Here is a 19,186-nt window from a genome sequence, read left to right as displayed (position 1 = left end):
TTTGTGGATCGAAGTATCCCTCTCATTCGATTCTTGCTCGATTCTTCCCGAATCTCTCACCTTTAGTTTAGTTAGTCTTATTTGTTTATTTATTTGAAATCAATCCAAAAACCCAACTTATTATCTTTTCGTTTTTAGTCTGAGTTAGTGACTGACACTTAAACCGGTGGGTTAGACTTTCTCGATATTCGTATTACCTTCCTATCTTCGTGGATCGATCCCGGTCTTACCGGGTTATTACTTGACGCCCGTATACTTGCGGGTGGAGACCTTTTAGGGTAACCTTTTAGGCCCATCATAAGCCGAAGACGACATTAAAGCAATTTGTGAAACTATGCGAGAATGCTTCAAATAGAAAAATTAAAAATGAAACATTGGCTGATTTCAAGTCTTTCTCCCAGATGGTCCCATGCACGACTAAATTAACGATGGAGAAACAGATTCAAAGTATATACACTATATCGTCGTTTGATTTCAACTCGTGAGACATACACCGACGTGGAGTATGACACACGAGAAGAAATTGTCACAGGAGAGTATGTAAAGAAAATGATTGTCACAGTTCTATTCATAAGATCCAAGTCTGAAGTTGAATGTACTTATCATGCATTCGAATTCAAGGAAATATTATGCAAGCATGACATTTTTGTGTTACTCCAGAATGACATCTCACTATTACCTTACAGGTATATTCTTAAAAGATGGAGGAAAGATGTTCGTCGATGTCACTCGAAGATGAGCATTGGAGTGGATGCTCAAACTAGGACCATGGAACAATCACGGTACTATGAGTTAAGCCACAAACTTGACGAATTTGCAAGTTTCGCTTTAGAGAATGAAGACCAATTTATAAAAATTTCAGAATGGGTTGAAAACGAGATGAAGATGCATACAATCATTCAGTCAAGTGATACAAATGCTTACAAGAAGACTAATGAGATCATTGAAGAAAGTGGTGGCAATAATATCATCTTTGGTCCGTTGGTAACTACCCGCAAAGGACACCCATGAGTTAACAGGTTGAAACCAACCATAAGAATTAATAAGAAAAAAGTGAAAGCTAGCACCACCCCGACAGTATGAACAATTTCTACTTTTGATTTTATTTATATTTTTCTAAGCTACCGCAACAATCACTAACTCTATTTATTTATATTTGACAGTGTAAGTGAACACATCTTTACATTCAGAGTAATGGTTTTGGATCGTTCTGAGAATGAAGATTAAAAGAAGATTTTCTTATCCGCATTTATTTTACTTTATTTTTCAGTGGAATAACAATTACTTCAAAAAATTGTCATTCAGATTTATACTTTGAGTTAGAAATTTAATTATGGTTCTTTAATACAAACTTAGGCCTTGTTTGTCACGCGGGAATCATGTGGGAATGGAATGTGATTCCTGGGAATCATAATTCCGTTTATAGTTTGGCTCGCGGGAATACAGGGGGAATCTCATTCCCAGAGGAATATGATTCTCCCTAAATGGGGTAATAGCAAACCCAGGAAGGGGGTAGGTTTGTGATTCCCATTCCCGGGATTGATTTGTTATAATATTTATGGACAAAATTATCCTCAATAAAATATTATAATGACTAATATCAAAATCTTCTTTCACATAATATCAAAAAAAATTAAAAACTTAAGATTTTGGCCACCACCATAACATATTTCTCTCCCTCTCTGTCGCTCGAACGTTACTCTCTCTAGGTTTTTTCCCTTTTTTCTTGTTCTTTGCTCACTCCAATCCATTTCATACCGTTTAAAAAGAAAAAAAGTTAGTCGAGACCATTTTTTTATATTACTTAAATTGGTGTAACGCGTTACTAATTCATATCTACAAATTTGAATAGATAGTACTGATTAAAATACATAACAAAGTTGACGTATAATTTATGTAGTTTAAGTAAAAGGACAAAACATGACTTTTACAAAAATTTACAATCCTATTCTTATACGAACCAAACACTAAGTCAGGAAAACCAAACATCAAACTATAATAACCTTATTCCCATGAATCGCGTTGTGGGACGTTCTCGCGCGCCAACCATAGCCTTAATGTTTTTCTCCAATTTTGTTATCAGTATAATGTTATTAAAAAACTCGACTTCCAAGATTATTATTGTTATTATTATTTCTAGAGTAAAAGGATCACCATCTTCATGGTTGAAGAGAGGTACAATTTCCATTTCAGTTGTGGACTCTTCATTCCCACTATTTTATGCTCATTTCAAATAGATACAATATTAGACCGAAAGAATCATTCAAACGAGTCAGATACATTAATTTGAGAAAAAACAAATATTTCAAAAGAAGTTCAATTTAAATCATTAATATATGAATCATTCAAACGAGTCAGATACATTAATTTGAGAAAAAACAAATATTTCAAAAGAAGTTCAATTTAAATCATTAATATATGAATTTAGTGAGTCTGTACAAATCTAAGTGAATGTCTATAGGTGCCCAACATAATAGGGTGCTTGCCGCCATTACACTGAGCGTATTTAGAATCTCTCTGTCCACCTAATAAAGAACTCCACGGTAGCGATCTTTGTGTCCACGTGATGAAGAATTGGTGTCCACGTCACCATTTATGTCCAAGTCCTTGTCAAACTTTAAGGAGAGTAGCAGTTCCAAAAATATATTAGAAAAATGACTATTAAAAGCGACCATAAAGATTAACGCATGGATATAAAAATAAAAGATATGACAAAAATAGTAGAAACACCGAGTTCTTTGTTCATAAATAAATAAAAGTCAATGAGCCTGTCAATCAAAAAATTTCTCAAGCAAACAAAACCAAAAAAGCAAACTCAGCTTCCTTGCAAAAGTAGATATAATTTTTAACTCTTTTCTTTTTGAGTTAATTCCTATATGACCCCCTACTTCGTGACCAGATTCCTTTATGGTCCCCTTTTTTTCGTAAATTCAAATATGGCCCCCTATTTTCAAGTAAATGTCAATACTACCCTTCTTAATTCTAAATTTAAAACAGTTAAAAAAACTTATTTCCACCTCACCCCTCTCTCTCTCTCCACCTCATCTCTCTCTACAACTCACCCCTCTCTCTCTCCAATTCACCTCTCTCTCTTCACAACTCACTCCTCTCTCTCTCTCTCTAAAAATTCCGGCGAAGGGGGCTTCCCTTCGCCGGAGCCGTGAACAGACCGATCTGGTTTGTTCACGAGCAAACCTTTAAAGGTATGCCGTGCTCCGGCGAAGGGAAACCCCCTTCGCCGGAGTTTTAGAGAGAGAGAGTTCAGAGATTTAAAAAAAAAAAAAATTTAGAGAGGGAGAGCGGAGAGAGAATTTTTTTTTTTTTTAGGTTTGAAGGTGGCCGGCCGGAACTTGCCGGAGAAGAAAGGGGTGAGTTGGAGAGAGAGAGAGGTGAGTTGGAGAGAGAGAGGTGAATTGGAGAGAGAGAGAGAGAGAGAGGGGTGAGGTGTAGGGAGAGATGAGGTGGAGAGAGAGAGGGGTGAGGTGGAAATATTTTTTTTTAATGTTTTAAATTTATTATTAAGAAGGGTAGTAATGACATTTACCTGAAAATAGGGCGTCATATTTGAATTTACGAAAAAAAAAGGGGGCCATAAAGGAAGCTGGTCACAAAGTAGGGGGCCATATAGGAATTAACTCTTTCTTTTTTTTGAACTAAAGTAATTTTTTTACTCAACTATATAAACCTCTATTATAAGGTAATGCTCAAAAATCCCCGAAATCCATCGAAAAGAAAAACTACTATATGACATCAAGAGTGGATCTTAGAGCATCTCCAATGGGACACTCAATCTCTAACACTTAGAGTGCCACATATGATTTTTTGGAGTTTTTGTTAAAAAATCATCTCCAATGGAACACTTTGTTACACACTCTATTATGAGTTGGACACATTTATTATAGAGTGTCTAGAGAGAGAATCTCTAAAATGAGAGTGTCTACTTGAGACTCTCTAAGTGTTACTTTATTATTTCAACCAATAGAAAATTTTGCTTTTCAACTACTTTTTATCTATTGAATTGAAGAGGGACATGTGTATTAAGTAAGAGATTTTAGAGATCTCCATTGGAGACCAAACAAATGTAGAGTGTCTCTATATTGACACTAGGAAAGAGAATCTTTATTTGACACTTGACAACTAGATTTTTAGAGTGTTTATTAGAGTGTCCCATTGGAGATGCTCTTAAATAGAGTCTCTAATGAATGAATTCAACAAGTTTAATATTTGGAACTTTAATTAGTTATTTCTCTTTGAAAGTTGAGCAAATTTAGGAGGAATCGTTATCGTTGTTTGCACCACCTTTTGTTAAACTTAAATAGACTAGCAATACTACTATAGTCTTGATTTTTTTTTTTGTTGCAAGTAAAGTTTCTTGTTAGTGTGGGTCTTCGATGGTTTAAAAAGAATATACATCTAGGGACTAGGGTTACCTTAACTTAGAAAGGAAGAGATGTTCAGCTAGTATACAAAAGCAGAAAGATGGTGTACTGACTACAAATAGTTTCTTACCCTTTACTTCTCCCAATCATCAAGTTATTGTATTTCTTCTTTTATTATTTTATTGTCAAATTGTATCACATAATATTGCTATAGCTCTATTAGTTTGGTAGGAGAAAAATGATTGATTGGAGTACATTTATATATTAAGGTGGGAATCAAAGTTGGACATTGAAATATAATATTTACTCTAACCTCTAATTTGTATGATTGTTGTTGCTAATTTGTTTTTAGAGAACTACTTAATGATATAGATTAGAGATACATATCCACATATGTGTTTGAGTGGGTACAACTGCACAAAACCACTTAAAACATACACCAAATCTTGTTTGGATAAGTTGAAGTGTTGTATAACAAAAATCTTGTCTAATAGAAATGAATAACTCTTTTCCTTGTAACTTGGTAATGGTTTTGGAGTCATGTTTAAATAAAAAAAAATTTATGTTATAAACATCATATATATTACTTGTTTTTAGATCGACGATAACGTATGACTAGTTGAATGATTACTTCCCCAAAAATCATGATTTAAGTTTACAATTAAAATCTTAAATTTATATACATACTATGTGTCCACATACAAAATATAAGCTCCACATTTCTCTTAGTGATTTGGCAATATTACCGGCAATGCCAATAATGTACATGAGACCTTGACTTGGTACAATAGTAGATTCCAGTTTTGGATAAAACCAGTATAATAAAAGAACCATTTTTTATCTCACTTAAGAAAGCTCTGATTTGACTCTTACCTAATCAATATTTAGAATATAACACCACTCCCTCCAAATATCAAAACCAGATAATTCAAATAAGACCTACTTTTTTTTTTGTTGTTGAAAGAAATAAGACCTACTCACCAAACCTAAAACAATAAAAAAAAATCCATTTCATTTTGTATGGATGGGCATGTTTGTTAATATGACTCTCTCATGTGAGTCCTCCAATTGAATAATTGTCTTCTGGTTAATTAAAAAAGAATCTACTTCGATCAACAAATCATCTCTCAGGTTTATGTACGTACATTGTTACTTGAAACAATTTAAACCGACCCCATTCTCCATTAATCTATAACGCAAATTTTAGCACTTAACTAATATTTCCTTCCATTAATGCACTCTATACCGAGCTAAGGTTACGAGTCTCCATAAAAATCGTATAGCAAGGAAAGGATTATCCAAGACTAGTTTGCTAATAACACTATAATACTTTCACCTCCTCTCCGTCCCCTATATCTTTAGCTCTCTCTCTCTCTCTCTCTCTCTCTCTCTCTCTCTCTCTCTCTCTCTCTCTCTCTCTCTCTCTCTCTCTTTCTCTCTCTCTCGTCTCACCTCTACATGGTTACAAGTTCATGCAGCTAGCTCACCTGAAAACACCCCCAACTGTCTTAGCAACCATCAAAATGAAACATTCCACTAGCAAAACAATTATCAATCTATCAATCTTCATAGTCATCTTTTCAGTGATTCTATTTGCTGGGTTTATGTACAATGAAGATATGAAGTCAATTGCAGAATTTTCTTTCTCAAATCTTCTTGTGACTTCTCCAATTAAAGAACTTCATCAAGAACTCTCAACTACCATTAAGAATCAAAATGAAATCAATTCAGTTGAGTCAGATGATCATGAAAAACAAGAAGAATCCATTAATCGTAAGATTATGATAACAAACAAAGATGATAAACAGAGGAATACAGAGTTTCCACTAGTAATTGAAGAGGAAAAAGAAGAACATCAAATTATTGAAACAGTTGAAGTTCCACCAGAAGATTGTGATCTTTTTAATGGAAAATGGGTTTTTGATAATTTAACTCATCCTCTTTATAAAGAAGAAGAATGTAAATTTTTAACTCAACAAGTTACTTGTATGAAAAATGGCAGAGAAGATTCAAGTTATCAGAATTGGAGATGGCAACCCAGAGATTGTAACTTACCCAAGTAAGTGAATCTCTCCAATCTTCTCTCTCTAGAATTATACTACTTCTCTTTAAGTTCATTACAAATTCAACAACCCAATTTGAATTCCTCTGTTCAGATTCAATCCAAGATTGTTGCTTGAGAAGCTTAGAGGAAAACGGATAATGTTTGTAGGTGACTCACTGAATCGAAATCAGTGGGAATCAATGATTTGTTTCGTTCAATCGGTTGTTCCTCCTGGCAAAAAAAGCTTGAACAAATATGGGTCTCTCTCTGTTTTCCGACTTGAGGTAATAATACTCTCTGAACCAACTCGGCTGAGTCAACTCACCTCAAGTGTCTCTCAAACCGGTGGAATTGAAAGTTGAAACAATTTTTTAAAGCTGAAAACAACTAATGTATAATAACGTACTAGTTGTTTCCTTTTGTTGTATGAAGGAATACGAAACTACCGTGGAATTCTATTGGGCTCCATTTTTAGTTGAATCGAATTCAGATGATCCAAGAATGCATAGTGTTTTAGATCGTATGATCATGCCCGAGTCAATCTCCAAACATAGTAAAAATTGGAAGAATGTTGATTACTTGATCTTTAACACCTATATTTGGTGGATGAATACTCGTACGATGAAAGTCTTGTAAGTGCAATACCATTATCAGTATATTATTATGTGCTTAAATATATAGCATAGACTCTAATTACTAAAAATATACCGTTATCAATTTTTTGTGTGCAAAATGTATATATAACACCTTAGATCATATTGAAAGTACTAAGTATCACAAAATTACTACACTAGTGATGCTTTTTTGTATTATACTATACTAATTGGGGTTTACTTGAAAAGACGAGGATCATTTGAAGATGGAGCTAAGGAATATGATGAGATTGAACGACCGATAGCATATGAGAGAGTCCTAAAAACATGGGCAAAATGGATAGACGAAAATGTTGACCCAAAACGTACGTCTGTCTTCTTTAGTAGCATGGCTCCAATTCATATCAAGTAAGTTCATACATTTTCTTTTTATTATTCTTTGTATCTTTCAATTAAAAATTTAGCTCTTAATTAATTGTTAAGTTTCATTGTTTTTATCCACCTAACCTAAATCATTTTTCGACCTGGTTGTTTATAACAACCGTTTTTATTATAGTTGCTCATTTGTAAATACATTAATGTTTTAAGTGAAATAAACATTGCAAAAATTGGTTTCGGCACAGTTTCGAATGTTTGTTATTTTATCTTTAAATTTTGAATGAAATTTTAAATAAATAAATGAAATATTTGTTGTGCTAAACTTGCAGGAGCCAGGATTGGAACAACCCAAATGGGATCAATTGTGCGTTTGAAACTACTCCTATTTTAAACACGTCGAGTCATTTAAATGTGGGTACAGATAAACGGGTATTGGATGTGGCCTCAAACATAACCCGGTCCATGAAAACACCCGTTTACTTTCTCAACATAACTACATTGTCAGAGTACCGAAAAGATGCACATACATCTGTACATACAATTCGTCAAGGAAAAGTACTCACTCCTGAACAAAAGGCCGATCCTGACAAATTTGCAGATTGTATTCATTGGTGCTTACCTGGCTTACCAGACACGTGGAATGAATTCTTATATGCTCGTATCATCTCTCGCTCATGACACAGTTCAATTTGATTGAATTCATTAAGTTGCTCATTCTTTCGTGGATTTCTTTCTGTCTTCAAAATTTTTCTCACCTTTTTACTTTTGTTACGTAAGTAACAATTTTATCTTCTGGTTGGATTTGTGTTTTATTATTTTACATGTTTACTGCACGATGAAAAATTGTATATTTGACTGAATCCCTTAAGAAAAATCTAAAGAGATGTTATTTCTTTCTGTTATTTAGTTTTGATCAATCAACCAAAATATTTAAGTTCAATTGGAAAGAAAACCGGTACAAAACGAAAATATAAAGTATTTCTTTCTGTTATTTAGTTTTGATCGATCAACCAAAATATTTAAGTTCAATTGGAAAGAAAACCGGTACAAAACGAAAATATAAAGTATTTCTTTCTTTTTAAAGGCTCGCTTCAAAGTGTTATTAGCGCCCCTTCGAAGCAAATTTGAGAAGGAGACTGACTGATTTAGTGGAATCGGGGCGCCATTAACACTTGAGTGGGGCACCTTTAGAATTACCCGACTATAAAAAGTAGTATTCTCTAACTTTTCGTTTTAGGAAGTATCTCATTTTTTGTCAAAATAGTATTCTTAATTCATTGTTGTTTACCTTATATTATTTAGTATGGGAGACCGAAAGGATTTTTCACAAGTGAGGGAGGGTTAAGACAAGGGTGTCCACTCAGCCCTTATTTATTCTATGTTCAGAGACTCTCACAAAATTGGTTGTTCAAGCAGAGACCGTCAGATTATATAAGGGGTTGAGAATTAACACGTACGCTCCTTGCATTAGTCACCTCATGTTTGCAGATGACTTGTTCTTTTTTGGAAAAGTAGGTAATGAGAATGTAGAGAGTCTAAAAGGTATTCTTGATTTATATGCTCGATGCTCAGGTCAACTTATAAATTATGATAAGTCTTCTATTCATTTTAGTACGAATTGTAATGCAAATAGAAGAGATATTATACTGAAGATGCTGAAGGTAAAAGAAATGAAGGAAGATGGTGTATACTTGGGCAATTACTTATTAAAATCAAAGCATAAAGTTGCATCATATGAATTTATCTCTCAAAAGATTGAGAAAAAACTAGTGGGGTGGAAGAGGAGTACTTTATCTCATGCGGGAAGAACTACACTACTAAAAAGTGAATTGTCGTCTATTCCAATTTATTTCTTGTCTACTAACTTAGTACCTAAGGGTGTCATGGAAGCAATATAAAAGAAACAGAGAAAATTTTTGGTGGGGTCATAATACAGAGAAGCCTAAAATGCATTATATCAATTGAAATAAGATGCAAGATAGTCAAGAGAAAGGCAGATTGGGCATTCGAAACATGGGTATAGTTAATCAAGCATTAGAGGGGAAATTGTTATGGAGATTCATCTCAGAACCAGATGCAATATGTACTAGACTACTAAAAGCAAAATACCTTAAGGCTGAAGATATTTGGCAACATAACCCTCGCAACAATAGTTCGGCCACGTGGAAGGGAATGATGGAAATGCGAAAGTACATTGAAAAGGGAAGATGCTTCTAGGTTGGAGATGGTAATACAATCAGAATTTGGATGACCCTTGGATACCAAGTATCAGAGGATTCAAACCAGGAAAAAAAACCGAAGAAACAATAATAGAGAATTTATTCTTTGTGAGTGATTTAAAGTACCCAGATGGAATATGGAGATAATTGAGTCAACATTCGATGTCCTATCGGCTGCAACAATAAAACAATTGCCAATAGCAAAGAAAGGGGTGAAGGATAAATTGATATGGGTATTCACAGAGAAAAGAACATTCACAGCCAAGTCGTTGTACAAAACAATAACAAATGAGCAACCTTCATCGTCAACTAGAATGTAATATCATTTGGACTCGAATGGCGAAGAGTATGGAAAAGAGTTGAAATTGCACCGAGGGTTCAATTGTTTGTATGGAGAATACTACATGACGCGCTGCCCACGAAGAGGAAGGCACTACGATACAACACACAAGCATCGTTGCTATGTTCGGCATTTAAGAGGGAGGAGGAAGACATTGATCATATTTTCCGTACATGCCAAGTTTCTAGAGAAACATGGTTGGCAGACCCTTTGGACTTAAGAATGGAGGAGAACGTGCAATTTAGAGACATCCTTTGTAAGTGGCTGAATGGGGAGGAAGAAGAAGAGGTTATTGCCTTGAGAATATATGTATCATGACATTTATGGAAAGCAAGGAATAAGTTGTTCTTTGAAGGTGTTACAACAAGCAGCTACTCAATCATTAATGCAGCGAGATGTATGTTAATGGACTTCTCGAAGGCTACAGAACAGTCGCACTCCCTAAGAAGTACAGATATACCTATCACAATAATAGAATGGAGTCCTCCTAGTGTTAACAAACTAAAAGTAAATTTCGATGCCTCTTATAAGAACGGGAAAGCAGGATTAGCGGCTATATGTCGTAATGGTAATGGTGGTTTTGTTTTGGCCAAAACAATGGCTACATTGGCTACCTCGCCTCTAGAACCCGAAGCAAAAGCGGCCAAACTTGGGATTGAACTTGCTCTAGATCTTCATCAATATGGAACCAATATAGAAGGGGATTCAATGGCGGTAATAAAGGCTTGCAATGCAGTAGAAGATGAAATTTCCTAGAAAATCCGATCATTGATGATTGAGCTACAACAAGATTACTCCACTTTGATGTGAGTTCTACTAAGGAGATTGTAGATCCTCCGTGTTGCATTGTACATCAATTGACCTCTGAAAGAGGCATATTGCCTTCTTCTTTTTTTTGTTAAGGGCCTATTTTTATCAAAAAAAAAAAAAAAAAAACATTATTTGGGTCTGCGTACTCACATTCCATTTCTGCAAGTTTGATATAACTTCAATCACAAGTACTTATTTTCATCAACAAGGATAGTATGTACAAGTGTCACTACACTTTTTTGGATACAGTTGGACAAGAGACAATCATTTTCCCTCATTTGCAAGAATATTTTCCCACCACATACTACTCATAGTGGACACAAAATGAAATCTGAGTTCAGGATTTCTCACAAATTCTGGGAAAAAATGAATGAAGCAATTGTCACAAATCACTAAACAAAAGGACCCACAAATTAGATAGATAAAACCCCCAAATGTCATTCAAATCATTGGACACCTCTCCTGTCAAAATAACCGTTTGAATCGCCGATTCTTCCTTCCGAGTCAATAGATCTATTCAATCAGAATCATCACTTTCCATATCAGATTTCATGGCAAAATCATCACTTTCCCTAACTAGAATCTAGGAAGTCGGTTTCATCCTTCTTCTTCTTCTTCTTCTTCTTCTTCTTCTTTCTTCTTCCCCAATTCTTCTCTGCTGCTCAATTTTCAATCATGACTTGGTTTAGAAATCTTGTTACTTCATCTTCAATAATCAGATCATCAATCAAAACCAGATCAATATATAAATCTCATCCTCAGTTTTTCATTACTTCTTTATCTCATTTCAGTTCGTTATCATCATCAAGTTCAGAAACAACTCAATCTTCTCATTCTGGGACTGAATATTATTCAGGTCTTGAACCAACAAAACCTAATGAAAAACCTAGAGTTGTGATATTAGGTTCAGGTTGGGCTGGTTGTAGATTAATGAAAGGGATTAATACTGATATTTATGATGTAGTTTGTGTTTCTCCTAGGAATCATATGGTTTTTACACCTTTATTAGCTTCTACTTGTGTTGGTACTTTAGAATTTAGATCTGTTGCTGAACCTATTGGTAGGATTCAACCTGCTATTTCTTCTGCTCCTGGTTCTTACTTCTTTCTTGCTAATTGTAAAGGTGTTGATGCTCATAACCATGAGGTTTGTTACTCTCAAACTTGATTTAAAATTTTTGGGCATTTGTTTGAAAATAAGCTTATTGATTGTGATTCACATGTAGTTTATGTTAACCTTTTGGTCATCCAACTCGAAACGAATCGGCAATGAGGGGAGAGAACCTAGACATTATATTCTTGGTTATCAGAGTAGTTTAAAAGTTCAAATTCGTAGATTGTTCGTATGTTTAGACTTTGAGATTGTTCGTAGTTTCGAACTTTCGATACAGGGAACAAATGCGGATTATTATATTGTTTGGGAATGCTTTGATATATAAGGAATGAATCTCTAATACAAACACTAGAAATATAAAAAGAGTTAGTTTAATACATATGAGCATAAAAAGAATCTTTATAAGTACCTAATTTTTAATTAATATATACCCATTTTTGAATTGATATTATACCTTAGGTGAAATGTAAAAAATTGATATTTCCAAACGGATGCTTTGCTCGTCTAGTTTCCTAAAAATAGTGGATATCGAATGTATTTTGTCATGAGGCGACTAGGTAACTTAACTCTATCTTTAGGTTCACCACAAACCTTGATCAAGTTCTTTCTGTTCTATATTGCCTGCAAAAGGAGTGATATTAGTTTCTGGAGAAATTCATTATTTTTAATAAACTTGAATCTTGATTTACTTATACTGATTTCTGTGAGTCGTGTGAGAACATGCAATATTCTTTAAATTCTGGAAATACACTTCTACACGAATATGATAAGTTTTGCTTTTGGGTTTAGATTCACTGCGAGACTGTTACAGATGAATTGGAAACTGTGCACCCGTGGAAGTTTAGGGTCGCATATGACAAGCTAGTCATTGCATCCGGAGCAGAAGCCACGACTTTTGGAATACACGGTGTGAAAGAACATGCCATTTTTCTACGTGAAGTTGCTCATGCACAAGAAATTCGTAGGAAATTATTACTCAATCTAATGCTCTCTGACGTGCCTGGTATGATTGTATAATATATCTAATAGAAGTTCCTCTTTTAGTTTATACTCAATCATTGTGTTAATGAGTATTTTGATGGACCCCTTGTGTACTCATATCACTCTCTTTTGGTGCAGGAATATCTGAGGAAGAGAGGAGTAGGCTCTTACATTGTGTTGTTATAGGAGGTGGTCCGACTGGGGTTGAGTTTAGTGGCGAACTTAGTGATTTCATCACTAAGGATGTTCATGAAAGATATGCCCATGTGAAGGATTACATCCATGTGACGCTAATAGAGGTTTGTTCTGAAGAATATATAGTTGATTCATGCTAAATATTTATTTTACCTGAAGTTTCTTTTGAATGGAATTCTTGATTCGGGGTGAATCTAAATCAGCGACCAATACTGTACTTTTTGAAAAGTAATAAACTAATAATTAGAAATTGCTTCTAAATACATGGAGAAGAAATTCTAATGACAATGTTTTCCTTCTTTGTAGGCGAATGAGATATTATCGTCATTTGATGTTCGCCTCAGGCAATATGCAACTAACCAACTAACTAAGGTGAGAGTTATTTTGTTTCTATAAAGAAATGGCAAAGATGGAAAGCCAGATTAACATATCCGTCTTATAATGTCTTGAATCTCTCTAGAAAAGTGTTTTCAGAGATCCAAGAACCCTCTTGCTTGAAATTGCCTTTATTGCCAAGTTCTCTTTTCATTTATCTCAGTTGGTTGCATGTCACTAATGCCGTCGAGATCATATATGCGTCGAGATCATATATGACTAGTGTCAATTGTGTGGTAATAGGATTCCATGTATCTCTCATTATCTCATTTATCACCCTCTTGTCATCCCTACTTCTTACCTGTACGAGAAAGTTTAGAACATCATATACAACTATCTCTTGTACTAGTGCTTAATCTGAACATATTTGCCGAAGTAGTGTAGGTCAAGAAAGTTATGGTTTCATGAAGTCATAGGACTCATATTAGTGGCTTCTATCTTAGGCTCTGTATACCGTAAATATTACATAAAATTGAAATGGTTCTGTACATTTTCACTTAGAATTTAGAAATGTTGATAGATATACTGTATATATGTGATGTGAAAAATAAGACATTACCTTTAGGAGAATTACTAAGTCATAAAATAGGATCAATTATTCATAAGTTGGCTAGATAGTCATTTAGAAAACATCTTTCCTGCTCACAATATATTTTCTTTACGTTACATTTATTTTGGTTCCAGTCTGGAGTTCGGCTTGTGAGAGGAACTGTCAAGGATGTTCAACCTCAAAAGATCATTCTTAATGATGACACAGAGGTTCCGTATGGATTGTTGGTATGGTCTACTGGGGTTGGTCCCTCACCATTTATAAAATCGTTAGAATTTCCAAAATCACCAGGTGGAAGGTACATCCTTCTTCATGTACTCTTATGTCTTCTGAAAGAGATCCATTACTCAATGCCAATTTATATTATCTTAAGGGTCTCATGGGTCCATGTTAACAGGCTAGGTGTGGATGAATGGCTACGCGTTCCTTCTGTGCAGGATGTGTATTCAATTGGTGACTGTTGTGGGTTTCTTGAAAGTACTGGTAAACCTGTACTTCCAGCTTTAGCCCAGGTTCGTGTCGAAAAAGTAACAGTGTTCATTTATACTACTTTGATAATTTCATGTTGCTAGATACTGAAGTCATTGTATTTGCTTGCAACTTACTCAGAAATTGAGTTACTTGAACTACCCATTCGGAGCAATTTTCAGTGGTCAGATGACTTAGCTAGGTTTAGAAGGCCGAATAACTGAGATGAGCTTCAGTTTGCTTATGGTGCCCTTAAGCAACCCATATGTGAGGAAGACCAAAATTCATGGATTCTACGAACATAACCCAATCTTCAGATGACTTAGCTAGGCTTAGAAGGCTGAGTAACTAAGATGAGTTTCCTCTCGTTTAAGGCCCTATGGCCACTCATGTACGGGGAAGATCAAAATTCACGGATGACGGATCTATGGACATGGAAAAGTCATCTCAGAAAACAACATTTGGCATGACTTTTTCAACAAATACGGTTATCGGGTTATGGATAACTCAAGTTCCTCTTGTGCCTGTTTTCACAAAACGGGATCCTAGCAATTTATTGTTTTGGTTCGTCAGTTGAAAAAAAAAATTGATATTGGAATAAGCACTCATCCAGAGGTGCATATGAAAATCCTGTGGTACGGTTATTCTCTTTTGGTTTTAGGATTGCTGGCAAGTCCAAAGTCATCAAACCGGCTTGGGTTATTCTTATCATTATTGTTAAAACAGGTGGCGGAGAGGCAAGGAAAATATCTGGCTGCTCTGCTAAACCAGATGGGTAAAGAGGGTGGACATGCAAATTGTGCAGCTAACATAGATTTAGGGGCACCGTTTGTTTACAAACATCTTGGAAGCATGGCAACCGTGGGGAGATACAAGGCTCTTGTAGACCTAAGACAAAGCAAGGTCAGTTTCCCGGAACTCACATAGTCTTTTGAAGTATCAAAATCAAGTGTCCTTTACTAATACACCTCTCTTTCTCAGGAAGGAAAAGGTTTGTCTCTTACAGGATTTGTTAGTTGGTTTATTTGGAGGTCGGCATATCTTACCCGTGTCGTAAGCTGGAGGAATAGATTCTATGTTGCAGTCAACTGGGCTACAACGTTTGTATTTGGTCGTGATATAAGTCGTATCTAAAAAGGTAATGCAAATCTCATGTTTACTTTCAAATACATAGCCTGGATCAATTATCCATTAGACTAGCTGATAAAAACCAACCCCCAGTCATAAAAATTCCTAGTTTCACCCCTCACGTTTGACATTATCAAATGTATGCAGTTCAAACCTCGCTTCTTCGCTTCCTATGTTCTTAGACATCTATCGTGCATGTTCGTCTCTCACATAACTCCGATAATAAACTTCATTTATATCAGACTGATACAAGAATTTCACCATTGCTTATTTAGATTTTTCTTTTCACTATTTGTTCCGAATGTCTAAAATTTCGACTATTATTACCTGCAGGATTCATTTATTTGGTCGCACATGAATAACAAATGTTATAAGCTACACGAAGATTCGACATGGTGCTCAACTAGGTTACTGCATTCTGTCTTCCGTCCTTGTATGATATGCCATGTAAAGCCATAAAAGGTGTTCAACTAGGCTATTGCATTCCTGTCTTCAGCATTTCTTGTATTTGTAAGGAAAATTTTCTATTCACAATCTGTGGCACATTATTTTTGTTGGATAATTGCCTTCAGATCGCTTTAAAAGATGCATTTATTCGAGAGTCATATGGAGTTAACAGAGAAGCATTTTCTTAGTAAGAATGCTACTATAAGAGAACCATTGATGGAGTTCTCTACTTCCTATGAAGCATAACTTCCTATCATACTGTTGAAGACCAAGACGGCATAAAGATAAAGGCCGAAATATATTTCGGTTTGGGATAATTGATTCCTAGAGAAACTAAAGTTCCAATCATTTCAACAAAAAAATACTGACTTAATAATAATGTAAATTTTCTAACAAGGGCAATAAAACAACACCTACCCTTGTTTTTTGTTTGGTCTGTTATTATAATTTTTGGTCTGTTAGCAACTCCATGTCAAAGACAAAGCTTGTTTTTAGGCCATTGTATGAATCCGTTTCTGATTCGTCTATCTGAATCATCCTACTCATAAAAATTCAAAATCGATCTAATCAGCTATTCAGACAAGTCAGATCCCAGCTTAGACAAAAATAAATTTGAGTAAGAGATAAACCAATTAAACTTATATAATCTTAATTGTTTAGCTATCTAAAGGAACCCAAATGATTTTTTCTTAGTAGCACAACAAATATGAACTAACTACCAGGAATAGTCAAAATTACCGCAAAATCAAATAATATTTCTTCTGCAATGACATTATGGGCGGGCGGGCAAGAGATTTAGCAATAAAATTATCACTTGAGTTTTTCTTTGGGTACGAACCTTATCAAAGTATGGAAGTGGAGTTTTTTTTTTTTTTTTTTTTTTTTTTTTTTTTTTTTTTTTTTTTTTTTTTTTGTTAAAGGGAAGTGGAGTTGTTCTCTCAACAAAAAAAAAAAAAGTGGAGTTGTTGGGAATATTTTATTGTAAACTCTTGTCCATCGTTACTCGTAGACCCCTGGAACTAAAAGTTCCTTGGTCAACTTTAGCAACTATTTTTTCTTCTTTGCTAATTACACTTGTTAGAGGGTGGATCCCTTCCTATTCTCTCTTTCTTTCAAAAATAACTTTCTAGTTTGTCACAAATTAACATAATATTTCATTTTCGTCCTGCCACGTTTACTTGATGTTGTGAAGACCTAATTGGCTCTGGTCTTCTTATTTCTTTATTTATACCAAAGTTCAATATTCCTATATTTGCATTTTCATAGGATCGAACCTGGAACCACCGTATTGCAAAGTAGGTGCACTTACCAATTGAGCTACCAGATGTTGGCTCTCCTGCTCTCTTGAAAGTATTTTCTTTAGTAACAGTCATCCATAACTAATAAAACGTTACAAAGTTCAAACCAAACAAAATACATCAATAGAGTGGCTAATAGGGGTGGAATTTTGGCCCGGAAACTCGGAACCCGCCCACAACCGTCCGTGTCCGAAGGATCCGTGACCGTCCGATTCCCAAACCAGACCGTACCTGCCCGACCGAAAGGGCTTAAGAGGAGGGACGTGGGCATAGGTCCTTACCCGGTGATCCAACCGAGTTTGCCCGCTTATATAGTCCGCCTGGCCAAACCCGTCTATACCGTCTGTTTATCCTACCCGTTATACCCGTCTGCCTATATGATTGATTTTAAGCGTTTAGATTTGTACAGTTAGCTACAATCGTTGGATTTCAAGATTAAAAATATATAACCCTAGAAATCACGTTTCTTAATCTTGTTTTTGCCTCTTTACTTCTCTAGCCTCTCTCTCCCCTAAAATCTCAATATCTCGTCAGTAACCCTAGAATCCACAATACACCGATCGTAATCCATGAGAAAAAAGAATAGAACCGATCGTAATCCATTAGAAATCTTAATGATTATCTTTTAATTTTGTATTCATTTACTTTTTGGAATTGTAAAGTGAGAGTTTAGAAAGTTGTATTTAGCTACTAAACAATTTTAGTTTCAAACAAAAATTTCTTTATTTTATTAGTGACCGTTGCCCGACCTACTGATATCCGGTTTGCCCGACTATCAAAACGGTCACGGACGGACACTTTGTTGGAGAAAAATCCAAAATGTCCACCCTTTTGTCCTGATGTCCAAGTTGACACTTAGGACTGGTGCCCGTTCCGCCCCGACCGCTTGAGGTAGTGTCCGTTTCCCACCCGTCCGGACCGATTTCCACCCCTACTGGTTAAGGACTAAACTGTAACTAATGTTAACAACTTAAGGACTATTCCACCACTACACTTTAATAAGGTAGTAAAGCTGATGCCGCAACATTATGTGCCTACAAATTCTTGGACAATATGTAATAGTAATGTGTTACAAACTCTGTATTATACAGGTACAAAGGTGTTACTCATATTATGAGTTTCAACTCATCTTTCAAACAAAAAAAAGTTTCAATTCATCTAAACTTCGTTTTTCGGTTCTAGATTTGAGAGATTTTCAAGAAAACAGGAAAGAAGGAGAGGAAACTAGAAGGTATTTACACAAATTTCCTTCTCTTCCTCATGGGTTTTTGTATCTTGATGATAAGAAGAAAATATCAATGGAGGGGGAAAGATTATACATAAACAACAAGAAGATAAAGTTATGAAATCACTTAACCTTCATCTTCGAAATCAAGTATAATAATTCGTCTCCGAGAAACTTGTCGGTGCTCTTGATGAAACCGTAATTCGTCTCTACTTGGTCCATCTTGATTACATATAATTAATTAGGGGTATTTAGTGATACCCTCTCATCTCTAATGTCCAATTAGGGATGCCCCTTTTTTAATTGGATATTAGGGATGCCCCCTTTTTTCACACTTATAAGTACAAAATTACCTTATATTTATTGTTTCTCTTTTTTATTCAATTTCTTATACCTCTTTGATGTTATAAGACCTACGTATTTTCACTTCTCGTAGTTTTTTTTCTTATCCATCTGTTTCTAATTTACCAACAACATTTATCAAAAATTTAAAATTGATAAATCACAACAATTCGAAATAAAATTCGTTAATTGTAAGAATTTTTTTTAACTTACTCATTTTTTTTTTGAATGTATACGAGTTATAATTAATAGAAAGAAGAATAGATATCACGAGGTCTTCTTCAAATTAGTTACATACATC

General features: G+C 34.9%; 3 protein-coding genes across 3 annotated transcripts; all 3 read left to right on the top strand.

Moving 5' to 3' along the window:
* The first annotated feature begins 549 nt into the window (after positions 1–549).
* On the top strand, positions 550–1,011 carry LOC147568465 (protein FAR1-RELATED SEQUENCE 6-like). Its single transcript, XM_086659866.1, has one exon. The coding sequence runs from the start codon at positions 550–552 to the stop codon at positions 1,009–1,011; it is 462 nt and encodes a 153-aa protein (XP_086515992.1).
* Positions 1,012–5,650: 4,639 nt separating this feature from the next.
* On the top strand, positions 5,651–8,300 carry LOC147568464 (protein trichome birefringence-like 28). Its single transcript, XM_086654914.1, has 5 exons — positions 5,651–6,438; positions 6,536–6,707; positions 6,856–7,055; positions 7,266–7,424; positions 7,724–8,300. The coding sequence occupies exons 1-5, from the start codon at positions 5,852–5,854 to the stop codon at positions 8,070–8,072; spliced, it is 1,467 nt and encodes a 488-aa protein (XP_086511040.1). The 5' UTR covers positions 5,651–5,851; the 3' UTR covers positions 8,073–8,300.
* Positions 8,301–11,022: 2,722 nt separating this feature from the next.
* LOC147568463 (internal alternative NAD(P)H-ubiquinone oxidoreductase A1, mitochondrial-like) lies at positions 11,023–16,174 on the top strand. Its single transcript, XM_086654910.1, has 9 exons — positions 11,023–11,909; positions 12,666–12,879; positions 12,996–13,156; positions 13,359–13,424; positions 14,112–14,275; positions 14,375–14,489; positions 15,172–15,348; positions 15,427–15,583; positions 15,907–16,174. Exons 1-8 carry the CDS (start codon positions 11,439–11,441, stop codon positions 15,577–15,579), a joined length of 1,521 nt encoding a protein of 506 aa, XP_086511036.1. The 5' UTR covers positions 11,023–11,438; the 3' UTR covers positions 15,580–15,583; positions 15,907–16,174.
* The last annotated feature ends 3,012 nt before the right edge of the window (positions 16,175–19,186 follow it).

The sequence above is a fragment of the Eschscholzia californica genome, unplaced genomic scaffold (assembly GCF_041429995.1).
Source record: "Eschscholzia californica isolate CP2 unplaced genomic scaffold, dmEscCali1.0.p SCAF_1, whole genome shotgun sequence".
NCBI classification, from domain to species: Eukaryota; Viridiplantae; Streptophyta; class Magnoliopsida; order Ranunculales; family Papaveraceae; genus Eschscholzia; species Eschscholzia californica.
Note: the sequence above shows the minus strand (reverse complement) of the source record. Positions and strands in the feature narration are given on the sequence as shown.

What these genes read in the sequence shown, in the direction of transcription:
- LOC147568465 (XM_086659866.1), top strand. Translation starts at nt 550, where the DNA reads ATGATTGTCACAGTTCTATTCATAAGATCCAAGTCTGAAGTTGAATGT.
- LOC147568464 (XM_086654914.1), top strand. Translation starts at nt 5,852, where the DNA reads ATGCAGCTAGCTCACCTGAAAACACCCCCAACTGTCTTAGCAACCATC. An exon ending in TCTCTGTTTTCCGACTTGAG is followed by an intron (nt 6,708 to 6,855) that starts GTAATAATACTC and finishes TGTTGTATGAAG; the next exon opens with GAATACGAAACTACCGTGGA. An exon ending in ACTCGTACGATGAAAGTCTT is followed by an intron (nt 7,056 to 7,265) that starts GTAAGTGCAATA and finishes TTACTTGAAAAG; the next exon opens with ACGAGGATCATTTGAAGATG.
- LOC147568463 (XM_086654910.1), top strand. Translation starts at nt 11,439, where the DNA reads ATGACTTGGTTTAGAAATCTTGTTACTTCATCTTCAATAATCAGATCA. An exon ending in AATGCTCTCTGACGTGCCTG is followed by an intron (nt 12,880 to 12,995) that starts GTATGATTGTAT and finishes CTTTTGGTGCAG; the next exon opens with GAATATCTGAGGAAGAGAGG. An exon ending in TCCATGTGACGCTAATAGAG is followed by an intron (nt 13,157 to 13,358) that starts GTTTGTTCTGAA and finishes CCTTCTTTGTAG; the next exon opens with GCGAATGAGATATTATCGTC.